At 40.6% G+C, this 26,442-nt stretch overlaps 1 protein-coding gene across 1 annotated transcript in view; it reads right to left on the bottom strand.

Annotated features, from left to right (window-relative positions):
• The window catches only part of EBF2 (EBF transcription factor 2), a 237,515-nt gene that overhangs the window by 4,670 nt on the left and 206,403 nt on the right, over positions 1-26,442 (bottom strand). Inside the window, exons 11-15 of the mRNA XM_088151946.1 lie at positions 25,825-25,913; positions 24,631-24,696; positions 23,290-23,467; positions 19,674-19,859; positions 9,690-9,857 (exon numbers count right to left, since the gene is read on the bottom strand). Coding sequence (XP_088008072.1) covers positions 9,690-9,857; positions 19,674-19,859; positions 23,290-23,467; positions 24,631-24,696; positions 25,825-25,913 — 687 coding nt within the window. The remainder of the gene's footprint in view (positions 1-9,689; positions 9,858-19,673; positions 19,860-23,289; positions 23,468-24,630; positions 24,697-25,824; positions 25,914-26,442) is intronic.

Raw genomic sequence — 26,442 nt, 5'->3', positions numbered from 1 at the left:
ACATTTCTTTGTAACATGCTAATGAAAGTGCTCCCATGTTCACATTGGTTTTGAAAAACCTCCAGACTTCCTTCTGCAGTGCAGAACGCATTTGCTAAATATTGACATTCAAATGAGAATGCCAATTATCTCATTTGGTGTATGCCCTCGGATTCCTAGGCATTTTACTCATCTTTCTGACATACTTTGGTAAATGCTGAACAGTTTTATCTAAAATTCACCCCAGCAAAGGAATTGTGCAGCAATGGACTTCAATTTTTTTCCACCATGAACCAATATGGCCATATTAGTTGTTAATACTCAGATTTGGTAACTGTCAGCTTTCATCTCTATAACAGGTGGGAGCATTTAGTACATGGATGGAAAACTACAAGGAAATTCCAGAGTTATAGACTAAGCTTCAGATTGGGGGGCGGAACATAGAAGGCAATGACAAACTAGCATATTTTTTCAAAGAAAATTATACAAGCATCATTGTGCAATCATCAGAAGTCCAGCTTGATTTGAGGAAGTCTTTGTTTATAGAATTCATTGATATGTCTCTGAATTTGGGGGGCATTCACTGAGAACTGGTTGATTTTCAATATTTTGGACATTCACTAGGGCAGACTCACGGTTCCAGAGGCAATCAAATTTCTCAAGAGCCAAACTCAGGAATGAAAACAGGAGAGAGTTAAGCCCTCTGAAAAATCAGGCATACTTATTTAAAGAAGAAAATGCAATGGTGTGTAACACTTCCTCCTTTCATAAGCTTCTTCTGAAAAGGCCTCTGAGGGATACTCACGTAACTTGTTGGGAAAAAAAAAAAACAGCTTTGGTTTGGTAACAAGATACACGATCACTTTGGACATGCATTGCTCAAGTTCTATCAGCTCTCAAATTTCTTTCATTACTAACACCATCACGTCTTGAATGTTTCTTTCCTCCTTGTAAAAGCCTTGTTGAGATGACTATAAAATGTACTTGTGGAAGCACTGTGGAATTCCAGAGCTATTCTTTCAATATTTGGCACTTCTCCCATCTAAATTCACTGGATCCAGTGGAGAAACACTAAGCCATGTGATGGCTTCATTTTGCATCTATTTCACACCATCAGGCTATGCATATCTCAGTGCTGTGGCCACTTGTGGCAGTGTTCACTTTCTTATGCTGATGGGAAACCTAGGAATCAACTATGATTGGTGCAAGGACATAGTTTTCCTGCAATGGTGATGTGTGTGGTAATAATGGTTTGGTACTTACCGAAAAACTACCAGCTCCCAAAACTGGTGGGGGACAAGGGGGGCAATATGTGTGTTGCAATATCACAATGCAAACTCAACCCCTTTTGTGTATGGTTGCAATGCAGCCTACATGCACCTAAAGGGCAATGCTTACACTGTAACATCAGGGGGACAGATACTTTGCCACTCTAACAAAACCTCAAGGTTTAATGGATGCCCATGAAGGCAGGTAGAAAATAGATCAGGAGTAGATCCATCTGGCAGTAGATTCAGGATTGCTTTCAAAGCCTAATTTTTGAACCAAAAGGGTCCACTTTTTAAAATTGGAAGAAAAAAATAAATTGGAAGAAATCCAGAAATGGATGGATGGATCTCTCTCTCTCTCTCTCTCTGTGTGTGTGTGTGTGTGAGAGAGAGAGAGAGAGAGAGAGAGATCATCAACTGTTCTGCTACTGGGCTGAGTATATGGGGAAGAAACTATGTTCTGCTCCTATTATTTAATTATATTAGTATCTACTTCCATTATTTGAACCTCCCTATATGTTGAAAAATCCAGGGAGGGAGGGAGGGAGGGAGGGAGGGAGGAATAGTGGGAACTGAATACAGCAGCTCCTGATCTGGGATTTCTCTAGCCCGAGCCTCATCAGGCATCAAGCTCCAGCCAGAAAAATGTCTCTTGTCAGTTTCAACTCCCTTGGACTCCCGGCAGAGGTGAAACTGACAAGGAGCTTCTCCAGACTGTGCCTCCAGGCTTTTCATCAGCTTTCACCTCCTGCTGCATCCCACAAGGTAGGACCACTCAGGCCCCAAGTAATTTTATTGGGAGATGCATAGCCTGCCTACTCCAGATGTGATCCCTTTGCCTGCTACATGCCTGCAGATAAAGGCAAGGAGCTCTCTGCTTTTTCAGCTGCCAATTCAAGCAACAGAGGTAGCAGGGAAGTAAATTAATCTCCCTCCTAGGAAACATCCTTGGAACCAAGCTAGCAAGTAATTGCAACATCATAAGCTAAAAGGAGTTGTATTCTTCTATCACAAAATGGATTTTATCAAGAAGTACATTGCAGCACTTTAAACCACAAACCGAGAACTCGGGTAAGCAATCTTAGTTTGCTATTTGGGACAAAATCATACATTACTATACCACTCTTTGCAAACAATTTTTCCCACCATAAAGCATTCTGAATGCATGTTACCCTAATAAATACGATTTTGTGTACTATTTAAATTTGTGGATTTCAGTGTTCAAGGTCATTCTGGTTCTTCTATACATTTTGGTAATGTGCATTTGAAAGATATATATCTATATATCTATCTATCTCAGATGGGATGAATCTTTCTGCCATCCACCCTCTTACTAAAGTCTGCTCTGATCTCCCAATCTGCTCTTATTATGATCTCTGTTTTGAGTTTCTCTTCTATTCTGTCTCAGTTTTGAACTTTAAGATGTGTAACCATCATTAACAATAATGCAGTACAAAATTCTGTGGCAGGCAATCTTTGACCTTAGCTAAGTATGGTTGGATTTGCTAGTCCTTGGATGGATTATCACCAGGAATTCCCAGAGTTGTTATCTAGAATGGGAAGTTGAAAAACCACCCAACAGAAGAAGACAATCACAAATAGCTCCATATTATTGCCAAGAAAACTACATGGACAGATTCACGAAATTATCAGGAGTTGAGCATGGAATTGAAGGAGACTTCATCTTGGTTAATAAGAGGGTCTACATGTAATCCTGTGCAATAGTTTGATCATCTCCCCCCATATCACGAGATTTCCATGATCTTACCCTCATGTTGTGGATCTCATGATATTTCAGCAATGTTTAAAAAAGGAACTTAATATTTTTCAAATTTAATTTTGGGTGGGTATGGACTGTTTTATATGGATCCTGATGATAGGTTGATATGGAACAGACCTGAACAAGCTCAGTATGATTAGAAACTAGAGTGAACTGACACAAAACAGCATTCTTCTTTCTCCCTCCTGGCAATTCCCTTGAATGGATGAATAGGGAGAGGATGGATGGATGGATGGATGGATGGATGGATGGATGGATGAATAGGGAAAGAGATATAAATTTTTACATACCCACTACCTGTGGCTTTATCTCCTTCTAAATGTCTAAACCATCAGGAGGGTTTCAGGTTTGGATCTGCATTGTTTTGGAGGAGCCTTGGTTTGAACTGGACTTCCCCCAAATATTCCCAAATTGGCTTAATTCTATGATTTCAGGGTTCAGCCACATCCAATGCAAACCCAAATAAACAGATGATTTTTTAAAAACACATTAATTCAGACTTCAGATTAGCTTCTCAATCTCAGTAGAAATAGTTACCAATACACACACCCATACCTAAACCTGTAAGTTGCATTCACACTTAAATTGGTTACTGAATTAAGACATTTTCTAGGTTTGCACATACATTGAAACATAAACTAGCCCAACAGCAGAATTTACCAAACACAAAACATTAATGAACATTAATACAGGTAGGCCTTGTTTAACAACCACAACTGGGACTGGCAACCTGGTCATTAAGTGAAGCGGTTGCTAAGTGAATCTGCGACTGTGCTTATGATCTTATTTCAGCTTTCCTTTGCTTTACAGACCTACAAAGGTCATAAATGTGAGGATTGGTGATAAAGTTATTTTTTCATCACCATCGTAAATGCAAATGGTTGCTAAATGAGGCAGTCACTAAATGAGGACTACCTGTACTAACTACAATTAGTATGCTCTGCAAATGCAGGGACCAGATCATTAACTGCAGCCATTAATCCCCCTTCCATCCTGCAGTCTAAAGTGATCCAGTCCATTTTACAACTTCAGAATTCTGTTCCTGCCTTGTCCTGCTGCACACGAAGCCGGAACAAAACAGCACTGTGTGCTCCTGTTCACCCTCCCATGACCTCTTCCACACAAATCTATAAAGCTGCTTTGATTTAGAAAGTCCTATTAAAATTGTGGAAGGCAGTTTGATCCAAATTGTCAATCTGGTTTGGAGGGTCTGGTTCAAAAAGTCTGATTTAGATAGCCAATCTGATTTGGAAAGCTTTTTGTTTCTGAAACTTGACTAAAAAGTGAATAGAATCACAGCAAAGCTTTGCAGAGACCCACCAGGGCTACCTTCTCTCTTGACAAATGGATGGGGTTATTACAGCAAGAGAAGCAACAGCATTCAGAGTTCAGACATCAGAAACCGTAGGGACAATCTCCCTGCTTAGATACACAAAGTAGCCACAGGCAAAGGCAGGTAGCCATTTGCACAGCTCCAGCAGTTTCCGATTTGCTGCTTTACATCTGTGTGGAGGTGATTAGACACTGGGGTACTCATCACTTTGCTTCGTGTCACGTCACATTACATCTTCTCCACACTACTTGTAAGCCGGCTCAATGTCCAACACAAAATCAGTGCCAGGCTTCTCTGATCAGGACACCTGCAATCAATTTGGGGGAGCCGATCAAGAGGAGGGTGCTGTCAGCCCTACTGTTCCTGCCTACCTTGCTGGCTGCAGAGCAAAAATATACAGCAGATGGCATGCGGGGAGTGAGAAGCAGGAACACGTGGCACTAGACAGGTTATCTAAGGGCATCCATGTGTCTTTTCCAACACTATTCAGGGAGCCAAGTTCCATATGGGTTTCCTTCCTTGTGTATCATTAATGAGAACCATCAAGCAGCACGTTCTTTGTCAAGGACTGGTAACAAAAGCATGCAAATGATATGCAGAATAGATGAAAATCCTGACTGTTCACCCAGTCCAGCATCCTCTGGCCACAATGGCCAGTTAGGAGGTATCTCTAGGAAGTTGGCAGGTAGGTCTTGAATGCACACACCCCGTCATGCTGTTGCCTTCTCAGCAATTGTACTAAATGGCATTCTATTACTATCAGTTTTTACATACGTGGCATGGCTAAACAACGCTAACAGTATCATTGACCTTGATTGTTTTTTTAAATGCAAAAATCCATCCTTTCATTTATTAGGTTTGTCCTGGGGTATGCTCAAGTCACTTCTAGCAAGTGTGAAGAGCCCCATGTTTTACCCATGGAGCTAAACAGTGGCACGGCCTACCTTTCCTCAGCCCCATGATTCTGAAGAAGACTGGGGTTAGTTTTTGCTTTGCTCTAGTTGGGTACACAGACCACTGAGAAGCAGAGACCTTAGTTATATTTCTACCCTGTGTTCAAGGTGGGAGATGGAAAGTTGGACACAACACTCTAGTTATCTCACTAGGATTTATGCTGCTTTGGGCTTCAGAAGTATGATATAATGCCAGAAAGAAAGGCGGGTGGTGAACACATAAACATCTGGATCACTACTGGGGCTAGCCCAAGTTGGTAGGTACTTATCAACCTCCTGACCAAAGAGGAGACTTTATTACATCCAGACGGATACTCACTATTTTGAAAAAGGATGTTTTCTGTAGCATATACAATAGTAGAGCACCTGCTTATCTTGCTGAAGGTTCCAGGTTGCATCCCCAGTATCTCCAGGGAAGGTGGGATCAGTTCCTTGCTGAAATTCTGGAAAGTTGCAGCTCACCAGTGTCAGTACTAGGTGAGATGGAGCCAGGAAACTCCTATGTTTTCTCCCCCTCCCCAGTATAAACATGTAACTTAGCCCAGAGAAAGCGACAACTTTAGGGCCCTCCAAATCATCTTTGAAGTGATTTGATTTGACTGAATCACTGCACTGGAGCAGTTCCATGAAGCAAAATGTTTTTTTACTTTTTAACTTTTCAGATTGGAGTAGTTGCTTTGCTCTGCCTTGGCCACATCTCTGGCCTTACAATGGTTTTCTGCACATGGGCAGACGCCACTTGCCTTGAAGCAAAGCAGCCAAAAAGGACGAAGTACATCCATCACCCTCTGATGTTTCCCTTTGAGTGGAAACTTTGCCTTGGACACAGCGATAAATCAGTGACACTCTGACACTTTACCCTTAGCTCAGCTTCTCAGCTTGACTTGGCAGAAGAATCGCTGAAGGCTTAGCTAAATTAGAGTCTTTATTGCAGACAAGAATGAAGCTGCACTCACAATAGTTGACTGCCTACAGCCAGACAAAGATGCCAGGAACTGTTATATATTCTCAAGGGTTTCAACTGGAGGATTCTTCCTCTGGCGCTTCTGAACTAATCATATCTGGTGGAAAGCTAGGTAGCCTTGAAGGCAGGCAATTGTGGCAGGTTGACAGAACAGCATCTCTAGCCTGAGAACTGCTGGTTTCTGCTTTGCCAGCCTCAATCTGTACAGTGAGCACCAAGGCAGATCGTGTCCCCTCTGAGATTTGAAGCAAAGCTCCAAGGCATATATTACCCACTTGGCAAAGGTTTGATCTTTGGAAATGCCTACAGACTTCTGTCAACTGACTGCTTTACGTTCTGTTGACTGAAATAGGGAAGGCAGAAAAAAATCAATATGGTACTGCTAGAGAATACAATTTATAGCATGTCACATAACAGACCACTCTCTTTCCCTGCCTCCATTCCACCTTTTTGGCTGCTGGAGGTGGCAGGGAGGAGGAGGGGCAGGAAAGGCACAGCATACTGAGATTAAAATCTGCCTTCTAATTTCCCAAAATGTGTATTCCTCACCAAAGACTTTTGTTTTTCTACCTTATTTTCAGGGGATTTGAGAATTTCTTTCAAATTTCTCTGGGTGGTGTTTTTGAATTGCCTTTGCTGTTGGGAGTGGTAGAGGAGCTGCTGCTGATCCTGTTTCACATTTTCCCATCATTCACTGCCCACACTTGCCAGTTTGGAAAACAGTTTTTACAGGATACCTTTCCTTGAAAATTGAATTAAAATATGAGAAGCCAAGAAGACTACAGATGGCAGAGGAGAGAGGACAGTGTTGTGAAAGACAGGGTACTCACATATATTCTCCCCCCCCACACACACACACAAATCTAGACTCTACTCATGAGAATTTCATTGCAATTTTCTAAACCAAATTCCCTTTAATCAAACTGAATGAGAAGAGATAGGAAAATTAAAGGTGTGATGATTTTTCTGAATGACTGAATGAATAAGATAAATGGAAAAAAGGGAGAGACTTAACGGGATGAAAATGCAGGTGAAAGTGTTGTGTTTCTGCATTTACCCATATAAGTCATTTGTACATCAAATTGAAATATATGTATAACAGCCATTTTTTTATTCCCATCCATCTTATGTAATGACCTTTTGGAGACAAAATATGGCATAGCTTTTCTCTAAAAACAGGGATTGGCATTTTCTCAGCTGCAAGTGCTATTGTACTCTCTGATGCAATGTTCTGGGTGTCCAAATTCATTTGATCATGCATTTATTCATCCATATTAATTCATGACTTTGGAACACCCCAAGTCAGATCAGCACCAATACTTAGGAAAGCCACTAAGAACTGGCTAGGGATTGATGGCATGGTGGGATCCTTCCTTACAGTTGGTGGTTGGCGTTAACAATGATTCGTTTCACTCAGATTTATGGCAGATAGGAAGGTATTACTGTCATTATTGATGAATTTTTTGTTTGTTTGTTTGTTATTGTTCTTATTTTATCCTCTGCATTATTTGCAAGTGATTTAGAGCCTTTTGGGGGGGATTAAGAAGCATATAAACTGCAGGGAAAAAATAATGAAATGGAATGAAATGATTGTTTTGCTCTCCCAGGTTTTGGGCAATTGTGACCTGAGATCTTGCAAGATATGAGAAAACTAGATCTCACAAAAGCTCTTGGTATAACAGCAGCTCTTGTAAGCTGACATCTCATGAAAGATTACCTTAAATTCATGCACTTTTGGTAATCTCATTAGAACCTGACTTTTTGAAAATTATTATTATATACAGATCATCGTGAAATCACAGCTGCCAGTTCTTTATCTGGTGTTGGCCTTCAATTCGAATCAAGTTCTTCCCAAGAACCTAGGATGTCATAATATATCAACGTAATATCTGTGCGGATCCAAGCAATGTGGCCTTTTGTAATTGACAGATGGAAATCGTGTCAATGCACAGATTTTCTAAGTGTTGTCCAAGCCTTTTTGATACGGCACTCAGTATGCCAATCGATTTTCAGATCTTGATACTTTGTGATCTTCTCTGATTCTTTGTCTTCTATTCTACTATCCCCTGGTATTGCCATATCAATTATCCACACTTTCTTCTTTTCCACCACAGTTAAATCTGGTGTGTTATGCACCAAGACTATCAATTTGCATTGAAATCCCATATCATCATCATCATCATCATCATCATCATCATCATCATCAATTATTTGGTGAGGATGACAAATACATGCTTGTATTTCTCTCACAATATCATGTCTTTGTACAGGTTTTACTGTCCCTTATGTCCTCCAGAGCTGTTAAGGGATTGAGTTGGTACATTGATGGTCATAATAATAGAAATGGGTAGTAGGAATAACCTTGAGGAACAGGAGGAAGAGTCACAACCAAATCAATGGTAAGATAAAAGGAATTTAAGTCTGAGGCAGAAATGTAATTTGAGAAAAGCATCTCAGATTTGACCCTCCCTAGTTCTCATGAAGATAAAGGGAATGATTGGGGAAGCGTATTCAGACTTGCAACATTTTGTTACTGTAGCCTTATAATAAAAGTAGTATTAGCATTCATAACTTTGATTTCCTAATCTGGTCTACCTCAAAAGGCTGACAATAGTAAAGTTAAGGGATTGGGTAATGTATAGATTTTCTTTCAAAAAAAAAAAAAAAAGTCACCCATTTTTTTTATGGAAAAGAGCCTAACTCCACCTAAGATATTACATTCTAGAAGGGACATTTATCAGAAAGGGACAATATCCTTTCATCCTATGTATGAGGGGTTTGTCATGGATGTTCTTCACAGTGGGAGAAATTTTTATAAATCTAATCACAGTCTGTCTCCAAAAAATGAAACTTATGGATACCCCTTTATATAAATAAAAATATCAGATTGAAAGGAGCATAATTCAAAACCATATTCTTGATTTCTATGATGTTTCATGTGCTTCATCCTCTTATAATAGTTTATATCAGTGTTTCTCAACTTTGGCAACTTTAAGATATGTGGACTTCAACTCCCAGAATTCCCCAGCCAGTAACACATATCTTAAATTTGCTAAGGCTGAGAAACACTGGTTTATATTATACTGACCAGGTAGGAATAATACTAATAGAATCTTACTCTGCCATATATCATCACAGATAAAAAGGGCTAGGAACTGGCTTTCTGTGTAATCGAGGACCCTGGAAAAATCAAAGAAGGATAAAGGGATAGTTTTGGGATTATATCGGTACAATTCTGCTTACCACACTCCTCTATCATTTTTAAGGCATTGCTTGCACATTAGAATTGTGTGCAAAGTCCATCTTGAGGCATGCTCCTCCATTTGCCTAGGAAGTAAAACCTGTGGGGTATATAGGGATGAGGCTGAAGTTCTGGGAGAATGGTGGGAAAAGAAAATAGATGTTTGCTTACCTCTAAACCCATTTCCATTACCAGTGGAACACGCTGGGGAAGGGGACCCTTGGGGTCGGATGACAGGAGCAAAGGCACTCTTTTGTTTGACAGCAGGAAAGACGGAGGAGGAGAATGGAAGGATGGAGGAACTGCTTGAAGAACCAACTGTGGGGCTTGAAGACATCACTGAGGGGGGAGGAGACATCAACTTGAGTTAGAATAAATAGGGGCTTGGAAAGGAAAGTGATCAGAAAGTACCACCACCACAATTAATTTCCATAATCAGAAGATCACCCTTAAGAAGTATCCAACTGAGACTTCCATAGATTCCATAAATCTCTTTGGGTCCTGAAGACTTACTTCCTTCCTTCCTTCCTTCCTTCCTTCCTTCCTTCCTTCCTTCCTTCCTTCCTTCCTTCCTTCCTTCCTTCCTTCCTCTCATTCATTCATTCATTCATTCATTCATTCATTCATTCATTCATTCAAACCAACACGATACAATGTCGAATGCATGTCTCACAACTGAACTTTATTTCCAAGGATGCTGCTGAGCCCCATGTGATCTTTCTAGAACATTGTTCAAATGCCAGTTGATTGCAGACCAATGCTTTGCTTGAAATTATACCCATGTGCCCAGCAGAAGAAACAACAATGGTGAGTAGTAAAATGTGTCTTGCAAGGGCAAGAAAATGGTGTGGCAGGGAACAACCAGTGGGACTGTGGCCAGAAGTTGCTGAAGTTGAAAAACACTGAGTTAGACTGTGAGGCTGAAAAAAAGACCCAGAAGAAGACAATGGCAAAATACTTCTGAGATGCTGCCAAGAACATTACACAGCCATGTCCATGAAGTCCCACGGAACCAAAATCAACCCAAAGGAGACTTCATCTTATCTAATAACCTTATAAACAAGGTGAACAACTAACATTTTATTTATAATAAGGCCCCCACTGGGCATGGTCCAGCCACAGTTAAAATGATCATTTAAGCTAAAATAAAAGCAAAAATTACATGGACACTACACAATCAATATATATATTTATGTATTTATCTATGTTTTGGGTCAATCTTGACTCCTGGCAACTATATGGACCAGTCTATGTAGTTTTCCTGCCAACATTTTCAGAAGTGGTTCAGAAGTATCGTTTTCTTCTTAGGGCTGAGGCCAGGACTGGCCCAAAGTCACGCAGTTGGCTTCTGTGTCTAAGGCAGGACTAGAATGCAGGTTTTACTACTCCTAGTCCTGTATCTTAAGCACTAGATCAAACTGACTTCTGATATATCTACAGTCAGCATAAAAATAATATTTAGGCAAATACAAATCCTATAACCTAACACCCTGCCATCTGATTTTACTCATTACAACAGGATAAGCCTACCATCTAATTTTCCTAGCAGTCATTCTCAGCATCTACTCACAACTGCTTCCACCAGTCCATCTGGATTATTAAATAAGTAAGTTCTCATCTCTCTCTTAAGAGTATACAAAAGTGTGTGGAATCAGACTAGAAAATGAAGAGAATTCCATAATCAGGAATCAGGTCCTGAAATGTAAGCTAGCAGGATGGAGTAAGTCATGAAGACGGAATGGAAAGCAGCCTTGATCTTGTCAGCCATGCACCATAAACAAGGTCATGTCAAGACAGGACAGGTAGCGGGGAACAGCTAACCAAGATTAGCTAAGCCAGGGTAAAGCCCTGTGGAGGGAGGAAACATGGGGAAAATGTGGGAGGTCCAGAATACTGTGAAATGCAAGACAGTCAAGATTTCTAACCAAACATTTTCAAGTAGATTCCCTCAGCCTAGTGCATTCTACACTTGCCATCATTTCCACAGGGCACAATGTAGTCCAACAGATCTGGAAGATCCCCCCCCCCTGCCCACCTTGAGCTCTAAAAAAAAAAAAAATCTGGACCAAATTTAAAACAAGCAGGCAAATTCCATTTTGGGTTTAAACACTTGCATTGATCTGTGGCACCCCTGCCTAATCACTCTTGTATTTTACATTGTAATATACTTTCTCAGACTCTTGAATGATTCTTTTTAATTTTATTTTTCTCAAGGATCTGTCAGGATCTCATTCGAAATGCTGATGGTCAGGAATTTACAATTCAGCTGTATTTTTTTTTTTCTTTTTCCCTGGAGCTGAAACTTGGCACACACCATTCAGCCAGGAAGTAGAGTTTGTAAGTTTTCTTTTTCCTTAAAAAAAAGAAAGGGGGAAAAACACCACCAAACATCTGTTTGGCCAATTTTAAACTGTGTGCAAAAGCAATCGACATTTCAGATTTCTTTCTTAGAGAGTGACTTTTTTTCCTTTTTCCAAACAGGCAACTTATTATTAAAAAACAAACTCAAGATGTTCTCATACTGCAATGTGGGCTGGAGATATTTTATGAAAACAATTCAACACTGTCACTGGTTAATGAACAATTGTCTTACATAACTGGATATAGACATGCAAGGTTTACACTTCTTCCCATCTCTGCAATAGTCTCAGCTGGTTTGGGTCCCTCTGTCCCAGGGTGGGTAGACAAGTCTGTCCTCAAAATCTCACATCAGAATATTGCACTGAATTGTCACTCATCCTGTGATGAAATCTGTGCTAATATCACACACACAGACACAACTCTTTCCCTGGGAATATGGCGAATCTCTTCTACTTTATTCTTAGGGTGCCTGAGAAGGTGCTGTGAATTTTCCTCCCAGACTCAGAAATCCATCCTAGCACATTCAGTGGAATTTGATCTCAGTTTTGTAGAACTGCAGCTTGGAGCAGTGTAAAGCTGCAAAGCTATATGTATTTTCCTTCATGTAACTTCTATTGAATACAGTGACATTAAGTATGATTGGACAGTAAAATATGGCAGTATTATTGTTGGTCACAGAGTCAGACAGTTGTTTAGACTGGACTTGGCATTTTTATCCACCTATCGAGTCCTTCCCAAGGACCTGGGATAGGCAGGTGTTGTTGTCTGATGGTGTGAAAGGCATCGTCGCAGGATGTGAGCTGTTCCAAGTCAAGCTGCCTTTTGCAACGGACTGATGGTGATTGCGTCAATGCTGATGGTATTCAAGCGGTGCTCCAGATGTTTTGGGATTGCACCTAAGGCACCTATAACTATTGGGACTATCTTTGCTTTCTTTTGCCATAGTCGTTCTACTTCTATCTGCAGGTCTTTATATTTTGTGATTTTCTCCAGTTCTTTCTCTTCTCTTCTGCTGTCTCCAGGTATTGCAATGTCCACTATCCAGAATTTTTTGTCTTTCTTATCAACAACTGTTAAGTCTGGGGTGTTGTGTGGCAGGTACTTGTCTGCTTGAATTCTAAAGTCCCAGAGCACTTTAGCTTCTTCATTTTCTGTTACTTTGTCTGTTTTGTGGTCCCACCAGTTCTTGCTTGCAGGCAAGTGGTATTTCTTGCAGATACTCCAATGCACCATTGTTGCTACTTTGTCATGCCATTGTTTGTAGTCAGTCTGTGTGATCTTCTTGCAGCCGCTAACTAGGTGGTCCAGTGTTTCTTCAGCTTCTTTGCAGAGGCGGCATTTGCTATCTGTTGCTATCTTCTCAGTTCTGGCTTTGTATGCATTTGTTCTTAAAGCTTGGTCTTGTGCCGCCAGAATTAGCCCCTCTGTCTCTTTCTTCAACTTTCCTGTTCTTAGCCATTGCCAGGTGTGGTTATTATCTGCTTTGCCTGCTAGTTGTGTGTGTGTGTGTGTGTGTGTGTATTGGCCATGTAATACTTTGCCTTGCCATGTCTCTTTTATTAATTGGGTCTTTTTTATAGGCCAATTTGGTCTTTTCAGTATTTAGTAAGCCTTCATGGTGTACTAGCTTCAGTGCATCTTCTTCACTGTCTGTCAGATATTCTTCCAATGGCCTTTTTTCTTCTTCAACTGTCTGGTGTACTTGCAGCATTCCATGCGCACCAATGCTCCTTGGTAAGTAGAGTCTGTCAATGTCACTGCGTGGATGAAGGGCATGATTCATTGTCATTATTTTTCTGGTCTTCCTATCCAGTGCTTCTAGTTCTGCTTGAGTCTAGTCCACTATTCCAGCTGTATATCTAATGACTGGAATTTCCCAGCTGTTAATCACCTTGATAGTATTTCCACCACTGAGTTTGGACTTTAAGATCTTCTTTACTCTTCTGATGTATTCACTCCTAACCTTCTTGACCTCAGTGTGCTTGATGTTGTCAGCCTGAAGGATGCCCAGGTATTTGTAGTGATCTTCTTCATCCAGACTCTTGATGTTATTTCCATTGGGCATCTTGATTCCTTCAGTTTTCACTATTTTCCCTTTGTTGATGGTAAGGATGGCACATTTGTCCAGTCCAAACTCCACTGCATCTATATCTTGGCTGTATATTTGGACAGTGCTGAACAGCAATTCCATTTCAGATGGTGTTTTTCCATACAGCTTCAAATCGCCCATGTAAAGGAAGTGGGATAGCCTGGGAGATGTTTTTAATGTTTGATAGCCATGGGCTGACTTGTTCAGTACTGTTGACAGAGGAATCAATGCAATGACAAACAGTAGTGGTGATAGTGAGTCTCCTTGAAAGATTCCTCTCTTGATGTTAACCTCTCCCAATCTATTGCTATTGACCAGCAACTGTGTCTTCCATTGCGCCATTGATCTTTGAGAAAATCTTCTCATGTTTCTACTGACTCCTGTTATTTCTAGGCACTTGATTATCCAGTCATGTGGCAGGGAGTCAAATGCCTTCTTGTAATCAATCCAAGCTACATTCAAGTTGGTCTTCCTTCTCTTACAGTTTTTCAAAATCATCTTGTCTGTTAGGAGCTGATCTTTTGTCCCTCTGCTGTTTGGGTGGTTTCCTTTCTGCTCAGATGGAAAGAACTTGTTTTCAACTAGATGCTGTTGGACTGCATCAGCTACAATACCAGTTAGCAATTTGAAAGTTATTGGCAAGCAGATAATTGGCCTGTAGTTGCCTGGTATTGCCCCTTTTGCTGGATCTTTCATTATCAGGTAGGTTTTGCCAGATGTTAACTAATCTTCAATTTCACCTCCTTGCAGTATGTTGTTAAACTGCTTGGCAATGAGTGGGTGCAGACCACTCATTCAACCAAAACCATGCAGTTCATCTTCACTTGGCACTGACCAATTCTTGATCTTCCTTGCCCTTTTCTCCACCACTTCTGCTGTTATTATAAGTTATTTCATTTCATTTCAGCTTCATTTTTATTCTTACCTACCTCCTTTATCCAAGCTGCATTCTTGTTGTATTTCTTCGGATTGTCCCATAGCTGCACCCAGAACTGCACTGTTTCTTCTTTGTCAGGTATTGACTGACTCATTGCAGTATCTCCACTGATGGGTTGGTAGAAACATTTCTGATTTGACTGAAATTGGAGATTCTGCCTGTAGTGTGCAATTTGAGCTTTGTATCTGCTGATCTTCTTGGCTATGGCTGTTATTTGCTTTATTGCTTTATTATTTCCAGAGCTTCCTTGGTCTTCCTTGTTTCTAGGTGATATTCCTTGATCAGGTATTTTTCAGTCTTTTTGTTCTTCAGCTTCTTTCTTTCATCTGTTCTAGCTTGTTTGCATCTGATCTTAGCCTGCTGATCTTATTTTCCAACCTGATCTTCCATTTTGATGGTGCACTGTTTGGCTTTTTTCTTGTTTGTTGATTTTGCATCCAAGGTATTCAGTCATAACTGCAGCTGTGCTGTACGTTGGTTTGTTTCTTGCAGTGAGATGGTGCTTATATTTGATATTACAGCATTGGCATCTTTTAATTCTTGTGCTAGCTGTTTCTATGTAACAAGCTTCAATGCAGGCAACTTTATTCTGTTGTTCTTGTGCTGTTCTAGATGCTCAGTTATTCTTTGTTTTTTAGTTACAGGGCTTTGTTCTTTCTGAGGAGAAGGCAGAGGAGACGGTGCCTGGTTTGGGATTGATAACAGTTCAATAGTTATGCTGGATTCCTCCACTGCCGACTCCCCCTGGTTTGCCTCTGCAGTCTGAGCGACTTCTGGCAAGTAGCTTTTGGTTTCTTTGCCCAGGGTGGACCTTTGTAGTTCTTCCAATTCTACTTCTGTGCATACTTTATTTTGTCTTATAAATCAACATTGATCTGCTAGCCTCTTGTCTGTTATTTCTAATTCTAGATGTTGTTCTTTCCAAAATTGGTGCATTCTTTTCAGATATCCTCTTCTTGTTGGACTTGATTTGTAATAGCACATCATTATTTCTTTGTTTTCAGTCTTTGTATATTTGTGACAGGTAAACAACTTTTGTTCCAGTAGTCCTGCAGCTGCTGGCCCTGATTGCTCAGCCAACAGTCCTGAGTCCTGTAGCCCATTTGCCACCAAGATGTCCATGAACTAGAATAGCTAGCATGGACCTTGTTGACCCGAGCGACGACCAATCCAGTATAGGTTTCAGTAACTTACATTTCACCATATTGTTTATGGGAGAGGCACTCTTCATCTATTATGGTTGGTTGCACAGTCAGCCAGATGTTTAGACTGGATTTGGCATTTTTACCCATCTATCGAGTCCTTCCCAAGGACCTGGGATAGGCAGATGTTATTGTTCGATGGGGTTAAAGAGATCATCGCAGGATGTAAGCTGCTCCAAGTCAAGCTGCCTTTTGCAATGGACTGATGGTGATTTTGTCCATGCCAATGGTCTTCAAGTGGTGCTCCAGATGTTTTGGGATTGCACCCAAGGTGCCTATAACTATTGGGACTATTTTTGCTTTCTTTTGCCATAGTCATTCTACTTCTATTTACAGGTCTTTGTTTGTTTGTTTGTTTGTTATTTATTTATTTATTTATTGTTAGTTCTTTATTGTTGTTGTTACTATTATTTTGCCTTTGAATCAATCTTGACTCCTGGTAGCTACCTGGACAAGTCAATCCAACTTTCCTGGCAACATTTTTGGAAGTGCCCCACCAGGACCTTCTTCCTAAGGCTGAGAGAGAATGACTGGCCGAAAATCATCCTGTTGGCCTCATGCTTAAGGCAGGACTAGATCTCACCATCCCCTGGATGGATGGATGGATGGATGGATGGATGGATGGATGGATGGATGGATGGATTGTTTGTCTGTCTGTCTGTCTGTCTGTCTCTCTCTCTCTGTCTCTCTCTCTCTGTCTCTGTCTCTGTCTCTGTCTCTCTCTCTCTCTCTCTCTCTCTCTCTCATTAAATTTATATACCACAGTAATCTTTTAAGGATTCCTAGTGGTTCACAACAATAGCATTAATAGAATAATAAAAACTCTATTTAAATATCCATGGTGGTTCTACAATAAACAAGTAAAAGCAAATGAAACACATAACATGCAATTGCAGACCTGATATATAAAATCACACAGCACCCACCAGCAGTCACCAAATGCTCTCCAGAAGAGAAAACCTCTAGAATGGCAACAATAAAGGGGGATATCTATCTTCTAAGGCAGTGTTTCTCAACCTTGGCAACTTTAAGATGGGTGGACTTCAATTTCCAGAATTCCCCAGCCAAGACTGCAACAGAGAAACAACATCTCCTGCCCACAGCCCCTTTTACTACAGGGAAGTTGGGGATTACCAACAATGATCCTGGGATGCTCGTATTGGAGAGGTTAATTCTTGCTGGAGAAGGCAGTCCTGAAGGTACGTAGGTGTCAAGCCATATATAGCTATATAGGGTTAAACCAGCACTTGGAAATTTACTGGGAGCCAGTGCAGGACTCCTCCAAGCATAGGTACAATGTTCACTCAGCCTAAGTGCCAGTTAAGAAATAAGCCATTGTGTGGTCTTCAAAGGTAGCCTCATGTACAGTATCATTACTAATACTGACATGCAGTGATGAGGCATGCATTACCACTGCAAAATCCTACTGGTCCTATTTAGACCACAGATGGGCCAAGGCTGCCTTGACCACTGCCTTCTTGACCACTCCCTTCCAGCACTAGCTGTGAGTCTAGGAGGACCTGGAACTGCTCCTCATAGGATCTCCTCTGGAGACACCATAGGAACTGACAGAGAATGGCAATGGGCAAACAGTAACCTCCTCCTCCTCCTCCTCCTCCTCCTCCTCCTCCTCCTCCTCCTCCTCCTCCAATATTTATATTGTGCCCAGTTTTGATGCATTCTGAGCAGGTAACAATAAAATAAACCTTGGGGGTACAAGGTTGAAGAAGACATGTGGCAACTTTGAGAAAATACAAACGAAGCCTAGGAAAACAGGGAGGCATGGGAAAGGAACTTCACCCTGACTCTCTTTCATATGAGATGGAGGAATGAGAAACACTTTCAAGATTCTGTTATTATAGCGTAGATTAATAAAGTAAGTCCTAGTATTTCTTATGGTATTTGTTTCCTGACTTGGTTTATGTGGAAGGGCTGGCAACATATAACATGGTACCATGAGACAACTAAGGGCCAAAAACACACTCAAATAATATGTTGTTGTTGTTGTTTACTTGTAGTAGTATTAATAGTGGTAGTAAAGTCTAAAATCATTAGCTGTAGTCTCTTTATTGGTGTTCCTGTCATTATTTTAATAAGACCTGGTGTTAGACAATAGCATTCTTGTAGGAAAAGCATAAAGCGTTTTAATCATTCTTCCAGACTCAATGACATAGACATGAACCATGAGGTTTCTCCCCCATTCCCCAACCCATAACTTCTCAGCAGTGTTCACAAGAAACTCAAGGCATGGGTCCTTTTTACCCGATTCTACTCTAGTGTCTTCAAGGAAACAAAAAGGAATATAAAATTCATTTGCCTCTGAGCCCTCTCTGAAAATTTCAGTAAAAACTTAAAAGAGGGAAGAAGTGCTTTTCATAGAATAAATGGGAGTAATTTTGGACTATCCTTAAAACATACACATCAGCAAGGAAAAGACTTTAAAAAAAAAAAAAGTGGGGGGAATTTATCTTTCCTATACTGGTTATAGGAATATACTTTCCTATATTCTGATTTTTGCAGATCTGTGCTTTTGTGGCTTGGCCCAGTTGTCATACAAAGTGGCTAAGTTTCCATAAGCTGCTAGACCTGTCTAAAACAGAGCTGGGCAGGTTGCAGGCTAGAGAACTGCAGTAAATTCAGCTAATAAAACTGTTATGCATATAAAATAGGAGGGTGACAGGAAAGGAGGAAGAGAAATGAAATAATGCATAAAAAGAGTGAGTCCATGGTAGAGAAAAGTTTTTGAGGCACCTGGACTTTGGAGAAAGCACTTTCGATGAGTTTTCTTCTCTAATGATGATGTCTCTTGGCACTGTGGCTTCCTGAGAAGTTCAGGAAGTCTGACAGCTTTACTTTGAAGGGGCCACCACTACTAAGCTCAGGGCATTGTGGACATGAAAATAACAACATCCGACCAATCTAATCTACTAATTGCACAGTAATTCCTTTTGCATTAAAGGAGACATTCATTTAGGAGCAACTGCTAAAGGATATTCATGATAATGGGGGTAGGGCTTAACCAAGCAGTGACTACGCATTTCCTGTCCTTCTGATACCCCTTTTCTTTCTCTTCTGGGAATGTTCTTCTCATGCTCTCAGTCCTCTCCTTCCCACCCCACACACTAGTCCAAAAACGGTTAAAGGTCTGAAATCAACTTCTGGGCAACACAGGGCTTAGAGCTGCTTGTTGGCCACTCCTGGCTTTTTGGATCAGAGCATTGCTTAAAAAGGAGAGAAGTGCAGACATAAGCTATGAATTCTGATGGGATATTAGATTCCCAGCAGCTGGTGCTAAAGGATACCAAAAGCTGATGTTCCAGAGAGACAGAGCCATCACAGTACATTTGGGGCAGATAATGAGAAGCAGTAGACAAGAGCAACTGTGTGTTCTTGCAGGCTTGCTCTGCAGAAGTTTCGGCTTAATTGTCTGATTACAAGGTTGAGGAACCTTCTGGCAGATGACCCAAAGAAAGGAAATAAACATTTTCTGGCAGACTGCCTCTTAGCTTAAGTCAACCCAAAGGTTATGTGGAATCAGAGGAAGAGAAGAGAAGGAAGCTACTCACAGCCATAGGGAGATCCTGTGGGAGAACCGTTAATGAATCCAGGTGAACTTGGAACGGCCAGGTTGGACATGGGGACGTTGCTGTAGCCGTTCATGCTGTTACTGGGGGTGCTGTAATTAGACTGCTGAGGGGTTGAGCTGGAGGAGTAGCCCCGTGGGGAAATGCTGCTTGTATTACGGATGTAGCCTACAAGAAATAAACATTCACTGAGTGCCCTTCAATAAAGATAACAGAACGATGTCTCTCAGACATGTGGTCTTCCGTTTTCTGGATCAGGAATAGATTAGACTTTCTTGCTTTCTACACTGTCACCATTATTTCAAGCACAACACGATTCCGATCTCATTCTGCATCCACGTGACAATGTTTAATATTGTCTCTACGTGTCTGTGCCCTTTCCTCTACCTTCCACTTTTCCCATCTAATTGGTGCTTTTGATAACAGTGGTTGCCAGAACACCTACAACTTTGCACGCATGGTTTGATCAAACGTTTTTGCAAAATTAGGACATGAAGAACAATTACATTTCAATTCAACTAATAGTTTGGGAGATGTGAATTATTTGCATTTAAATACAAGTGAATGACATTTTGCCTCTTCCATAATGTGAATTTTGAAGAAGCTGACGGAAGAGGCACTTAATGAGCTTATGTTTTGCTTCCAGAGAGGTGTGGCTGTCATAAATAGGGTGCCAGAAAGAAGTGGGTTCATGGGAATCTGGGCAAAGTGGGGACAATAATGGGTAAATGAGCATTTAAAGCTCAGAAGTTACAGAAATACCATGAAAAAGTGCCCAAGTATACAGTCAAATAACATTTCCCCAGGAATCAAAACCCTAAATAATGACGAAAAAAAACCCACCCACCAATTCTCCCACATTCATCAATGTGAATAGAATGGAGAGAAAATAATGTGAGAATTTGCTTTCACTTTTTTTTTCCAAAGGAGAAAAAGAATTTCAATTTAATTCTCATGGGTGGAGTGTGGTGTTCTTATACTTATTTAGTTACCAGATGGCCAAGAAGTGTGTGTGAATGCTACTCTTTTTTTTTTTTTTAATTATACAGTCACCATTCCAGCAGTCTGCAGCCTCCCTGGTTTCTCACACTTCAGTTAAGTCCCAAGGAAAGATATCAGGAAGGAACTTCTTTCATGGGGTTTTCAGCTTAGAAGTGAGAATGGTAAAGGAGGCTTTAGAGCGAAGGAAAAATGAGGAATAGAAAGTAACCAGCAGGATCATTTTCTAACCCCTTCAACAGCAATATGCTGTGCAACTCCACCTAAAGAGAGGGAAAATACATCTTCAAACATCCAGATAAGGGTAGAAAACAGAAGTCTTTTTCACTGGGGAAGAAAGTGCAAGGCAAAATTTGGCACAGGGTTAGTTCAGATTATGAAGTGAAATATAGAATTGCAGAGTAGAAAAAGATTTGGGGGGGGGGGGGTTGGTGATCTCCTGTTCAGTGCAGGATTTATAATGTATGCTTTCATCTTGATAGGTGATGGTCCAGTCATGAAAAAAAGGACAACCTTGCAAAGTCGTGGGCAAACTGTTGATCGTCAAAAGCTCTTACTACTGTGAAGTCTCACTTAAAGTAATACCAAGCAGTCTGCCTGTAGAACCACCAGTTCTAGTTCTGCCCATTAGAGCAACAGAAAATAAAGTTTGTTTCATCTTTAGAAACTCCCCTCTTCTAAATTGCTTCCTACTGATATTCCTACTCCAAATATCTGTTTTATCAAATAAGGCTGATATATTAGGAATCTTCTGTTATTTCGTGTGTACACAGCCATACATGCATGCATTTTTAAAATTATTGTCAAGCATTGCATAGTATGACATGCAAATAGTTTTCTGCAACCTCCAACTTTTCTCGTTCCGTGTGCAGCTAACATGCATATTTGTAGGCAACGCTTGAGCTAAGACATATTTTCAAATGGATGCAGTACATACCTTGAATTAAACACCCTTTCATAGTGTAGCAGATTTCTTGGGATAAGTCACACCCACTTTGCTTGACTATAAATGTGTTAAGGATTTATTTTATAGTCCAATTTAAAAACCTTCTTCAATTCTGTATAGCTTTCTGCCTCTCCCTAAGAAGATCTGGGTCTTCAGATGATTAATTGCTAGACTAAGGGTTTACCTTTTAGGGCTAAAAGCCAAATGAGTGTGCTAATGCTGGTACTAACTCCACAAATATAGTTTTGCAGGATATAACACGAGAGCCTCTCTAAAGATCTGTTGCAGCTTCTCATCCTTCCATGAGAAGCATGTCCCACTAGTTGACAAGAACACCCCCTTGTTTGACAATGTATGTACATTTTGCCAATCAGATCTTCATGCTGAAAGAATGGGAAAGGGTCTTTCAAGATCTGGAAAAAATTAGCACACTTGTGTTTTTAATATTTATAACATTAACATGGGATTTGCTGCAAATTGTGGTCAAGGCTGCACCTTCTCTGGGGTTTTAGCAGAGATTCAGAATGGTCCATTCTTTTTTGCACCAAGGATGGATTTAAAAAATTAAAAAGCTCTTTGGAAACTGTAAGAGAAAGAAATGTATTTCCGCAACACATACATGTGAACTACAGAGATGATTTAGGCTATGGATTGACAATGTTTTCGAAGAAATTTGAAAGGTATTTCAGAATGGTATCATCACTGAGGGTATGCAGAAAATCTATGTATGCCACTGTGGCTGGAGAAAGATTCGGGATATAAAGAACAATCTTTTCTTTAATTACCATGAATAATGAGCATAGGAGGAAATTATTTCCCCTAACAGTAAATTGGGGGGAGAAGGGTATTTACCTGCCAAAGCCATCCATCTAATCCAGGCCCAGGGATTAAACTGAAGTTCACCTGGAATCCTGATGACAGCAAAGTTGGGATTTTCCCTTCCATAAGATTCTGGGTGGGGAAGATACTAGCCAGAATGACTTCTTGCTAATGTCCATTTCCTCCCATGAAGCTCCATATTTGACAGGAGAGAGGTTGATTTATACTGGACAGTTTATCAGGTAGCCAAGAGGTGGCATCTTTTTCCCGTTATAACATGTACAAAGTCTGGTGTGTCTCTAGCGGTGCTAAGCTCTTTAAAAAGCACTCTTGCATTCCAGCAGTTCTTGGAACCATTATAAGACCATGCAAATGTCCCAGAAGGGTTCCACAAAAAGCTGGAACAAAGGAGAAGATGGAGCTCACTCACAATACAGAATATCCAGTATAGAACTCCCCTGGCCCTGGCCCTGGCCCTCAATCTGTTCTGCTAAACATCTAATCCAATCTTTAATAATTATTTAAAAAATAGACTAGAAATATGGCAGATTAGAAAAACACTCCTTAAATAAAAAATAAAAACACATAATAGAAGCCCATAAACCCTACTCGGGACCAATGCATCTGCTAATTTCACTTGAGGGAGTGATGCTTAGTTAAAATGATTGTTTATAAACAAAGAAAACAATAAATTATTAGGATGGCCTTGGCAATTAATGAGGACTACATCTTGTTAAAGGATCAGGTCATGGCTGATATTTCCCAGTGTCTAGCCATCATCTTTTTGAAGCAAAACTTCCATACATTGTGTGCATTTCAGTTCAGCAATTTTACCTTGATTATTCCCTTGTGTTGACTCAGAGATGCTGACTCCTAACTGGCTGCCATAGGAATTGATGCCCATCATGGCACTATGAGCAGGGGAGCTAGACAAAGCAGGGATCTGACCTGGATTCCTGGGGACACTGTAGAGCGCTTCTGCAATATCAGCAGCTCGCTTCAGAATAATGTCCTGAAACAAAAAAAACCAACATAAATTTTATTCCAGGCAGATTGATTTGTTTTACAAATTAAAAAAAAAAAATCCTCCACAGATGTTCGGCAAACATGTGTCTTGAGGTGGTGAGGGACCAGGGTAAGATGTGTAGGAAGATACCAAGATCAGGGCTGTTGTTATTATCCCTGATTTCCAAGATTTCATTTCAAATAGGCTCTCAGGCTAATGGTACTTGGCTAACTAGATAATTTCAAGCCCTCTTCCTCAAGGGATTAATACTGTAAAGAGTATTCTGTTCCTTTCTGTTCAGCCTCTGTGTGCAGTGGAAGAGTAGGAGGGAAAAAGGTATCAGAAAGAAAGACAGAGGAGATGCCAGAAGGAGAAAAATGGGTATCCCCCTCACTTGCTTCAACTCCATCAGCCTTTGGCATGTGAAATGGCTCTCATAAAGTCACTCTGATGTGAAGATAGCCCTCAGTGGAAAAAATACTGCTCAATCCTCATCTAGAACATAAGTGAGCAACTGTGGTCCTAAAGCTGCAGAACATAATAACCTAAAAGCCCTCTGGCTACTAACATGTAAGAACTCTGACAAGGGTTATTGTCCCTGTTTTGGGAGGGCGGTGAATGGGAGGAAGGGAATAAGAATGAATGAATATCATAGAAAGAGAGGGCTAGAAGAGCTGGTAGATTAAAGAGAGAGGAAGAAAGAATGGGGCAAAATAAGACTTCCAGAGTTGCAAGCTTTTAGAAATGTTTATAAGTCTGTTTAGAAATTTTTTGTAAAAGCCAACCTCTTTTATTGGAATACTAATAGACTAATCCAATAGAAGACAGACTAACAATAGACTGGAACTATTATCAGATAGGATGATGGAGGAGGAACAGAACTGGTGAACTGGATTCTCATCCTCTGCAGCAGAGTTGGGAGGAAGAAGACATTGCCCTCTTCCACCAGCTCCCTTCCTTGAATGGATTCCTGCACTGAAATTGCAGATACATTCCTATATACAAGACTGAGAAAGATCAACCCTGTAGAGACAGTGGAGGAGTCTTAATTGGGCAGTAAGCCTCATAGTTTCCACTCAAGTTTATCAGATGGAAGGGTGACTCAGGAGAAGGTGCCAACACAATCCCTTCTTTCCACATTCACAGGATAAGGATAGAGGAATTCTAACCTGATTATTATGTGGCGTCCCATACAGTGCTTCAACTAGGTCAGCTGCTCGCTTCAAAAGCATCTCCTACAAGCAGAAAGGAAGGACAACTAAAGATGTGTCATGCATTGAAAAATGTTGGGGTAAAAACTAGGCAAGCACAGTGTAAAACAGACAGACCCTGCAACCAAGCAGGAGAAATGCTCAGAACAACTCCTGTTTATTATGGTTGGCCACAGAGTCATCCAGATGTTTAGACTGGATTTGGCATTTTTATCCACCTATCGAGTCCTTCCCAAGGACCTGGGATAGGCAGATGCTGTTTGATGGGGTTAAAGGTATTGTCGCAGGATATCAGCTGTTCCAAGTCAAGCTGCCTTTTGCAATGGACTGATGGGGATTTTGTCAATGCTGATGGTCTTCAAGCGGTGCTCCAGATGTTTTGGGATTGCACCCAAGGCACCTATTACTATTGGGACTATCTTTGCTTTCTTTTGCCATAATTGTTCTACTTCTATTTGCAGGTCCTTATATTTTGTGATTTTCTGCAGTTCTTTCTCTTCTCTTCTGCTGTCCCCAGGTATTGCAATGTCTACTATCCAGACTTTTTTTGGTCTTTCTTATCATTATTATTATTTATTAGTCATTCATATCTCACTATTCTGTTTATGTGCTCCAAGTAGCTTTTTGCCATGAAAACAAAATGGAGGGAAGGCTGAGCCAGGCTTCACTGAATCAGTTATGCTCTGAACATGCTAAGTCATAAAGCATGATTTACAAACACTACGTTAAACCAAACCAACTCCTCCAATTCATATCACAAGTTTGTCCAGAGTCAACCATGATTTACTCGATTACTTCATCTTTATTTTCATTTATTTTATTCATAGTTTAGGTGGCATGTTATATGGCTTTTATTTTTATTGAGTTTAGAGTTGTTTTACTCCTACCATGAATGTTTTAATCTGCATCTGTTCGGTGGATGTGGTGACATAGAAATGTGCTTAATAAATAAATAAACTCACAATATACTGAACATATTGAGGGGCTCACAATATACTGTACATAAACTGGCTACACAGATCAGATTTGGGCAAACAATGCTAGAATGAAATGTGGGAAGTTGATTTGTGATTCAGCATGCCATACCAATGCAGCCATTAACTTTTATCCTCTCACGTGAATGCAGTCAATATGTGAGAAAGTGAGGTTTACCTTAGCTAGTCGTTCTGGATCACCAGGATGTCTTGGGATAACCTTCTGGAGTCTTTGGAAACCATAGTCTATGGTTGGCTCATTTAAAGCTGAAAAAGAGGATGGAAAGAGAGTGACAAGTGAAATCTTCTTCTTGTAGGGGGAAAAAAACTCAAAAGTTGGAAGTTATTTTGCCCTAAAAGGAAAAAAGAAAAGAAATAATGGAAGAAACCAGTAATTAATGCTGCACACTTATGAATGGAGAATAGAAGCTAGCTAATCAGGAGAGAGAAAAAGAAGCCATTTAACATTATTCACAGCTACTGCTCAAAGAGCAGGTGGCACCTATGGCCAGGACGGCTTTTGCACAGGTTTATCTTGTGCATCATCTGTGCCCTTTCTTCCACAGGGAGGTCCTTCAGATGCTCATTCAAACCTTAGGCATCTCACGATTGGAGTATTGCAATGTGTTTTACATGGGGCTGCCCTTGAAGACCATCTGGAAGCTGCAGCTGGTTCAAAATGTAGGGGTGTGAGCAGTAATGGGTGCTTCCCATTATGCCCATGTGTCATCACTGCTATGTGAGCTGCATTGGTTCCCAGTCAGCTTCTGTGTAATGGGGGGTAGAAATAACCTTG

The sequence above is a fragment of the Python bivittatus genome, unplaced genomic scaffold, assembly GCF_059951505.1.
Source record: "Python bivittatus isolate LINGU-HERP-01145 unplaced genomic scaffold, Pbiv_v1 ctg000680_np1212, whole genome shotgun sequence".
Taxonomy (NCBI): Eukaryota; Metazoa; Chordata; class Lepidosauria; order Squamata; family Pythonidae; genus Python; species Python bivittatus.
This window is presented reverse-complemented; position numbering and strand designations above follow the sequence as displayed.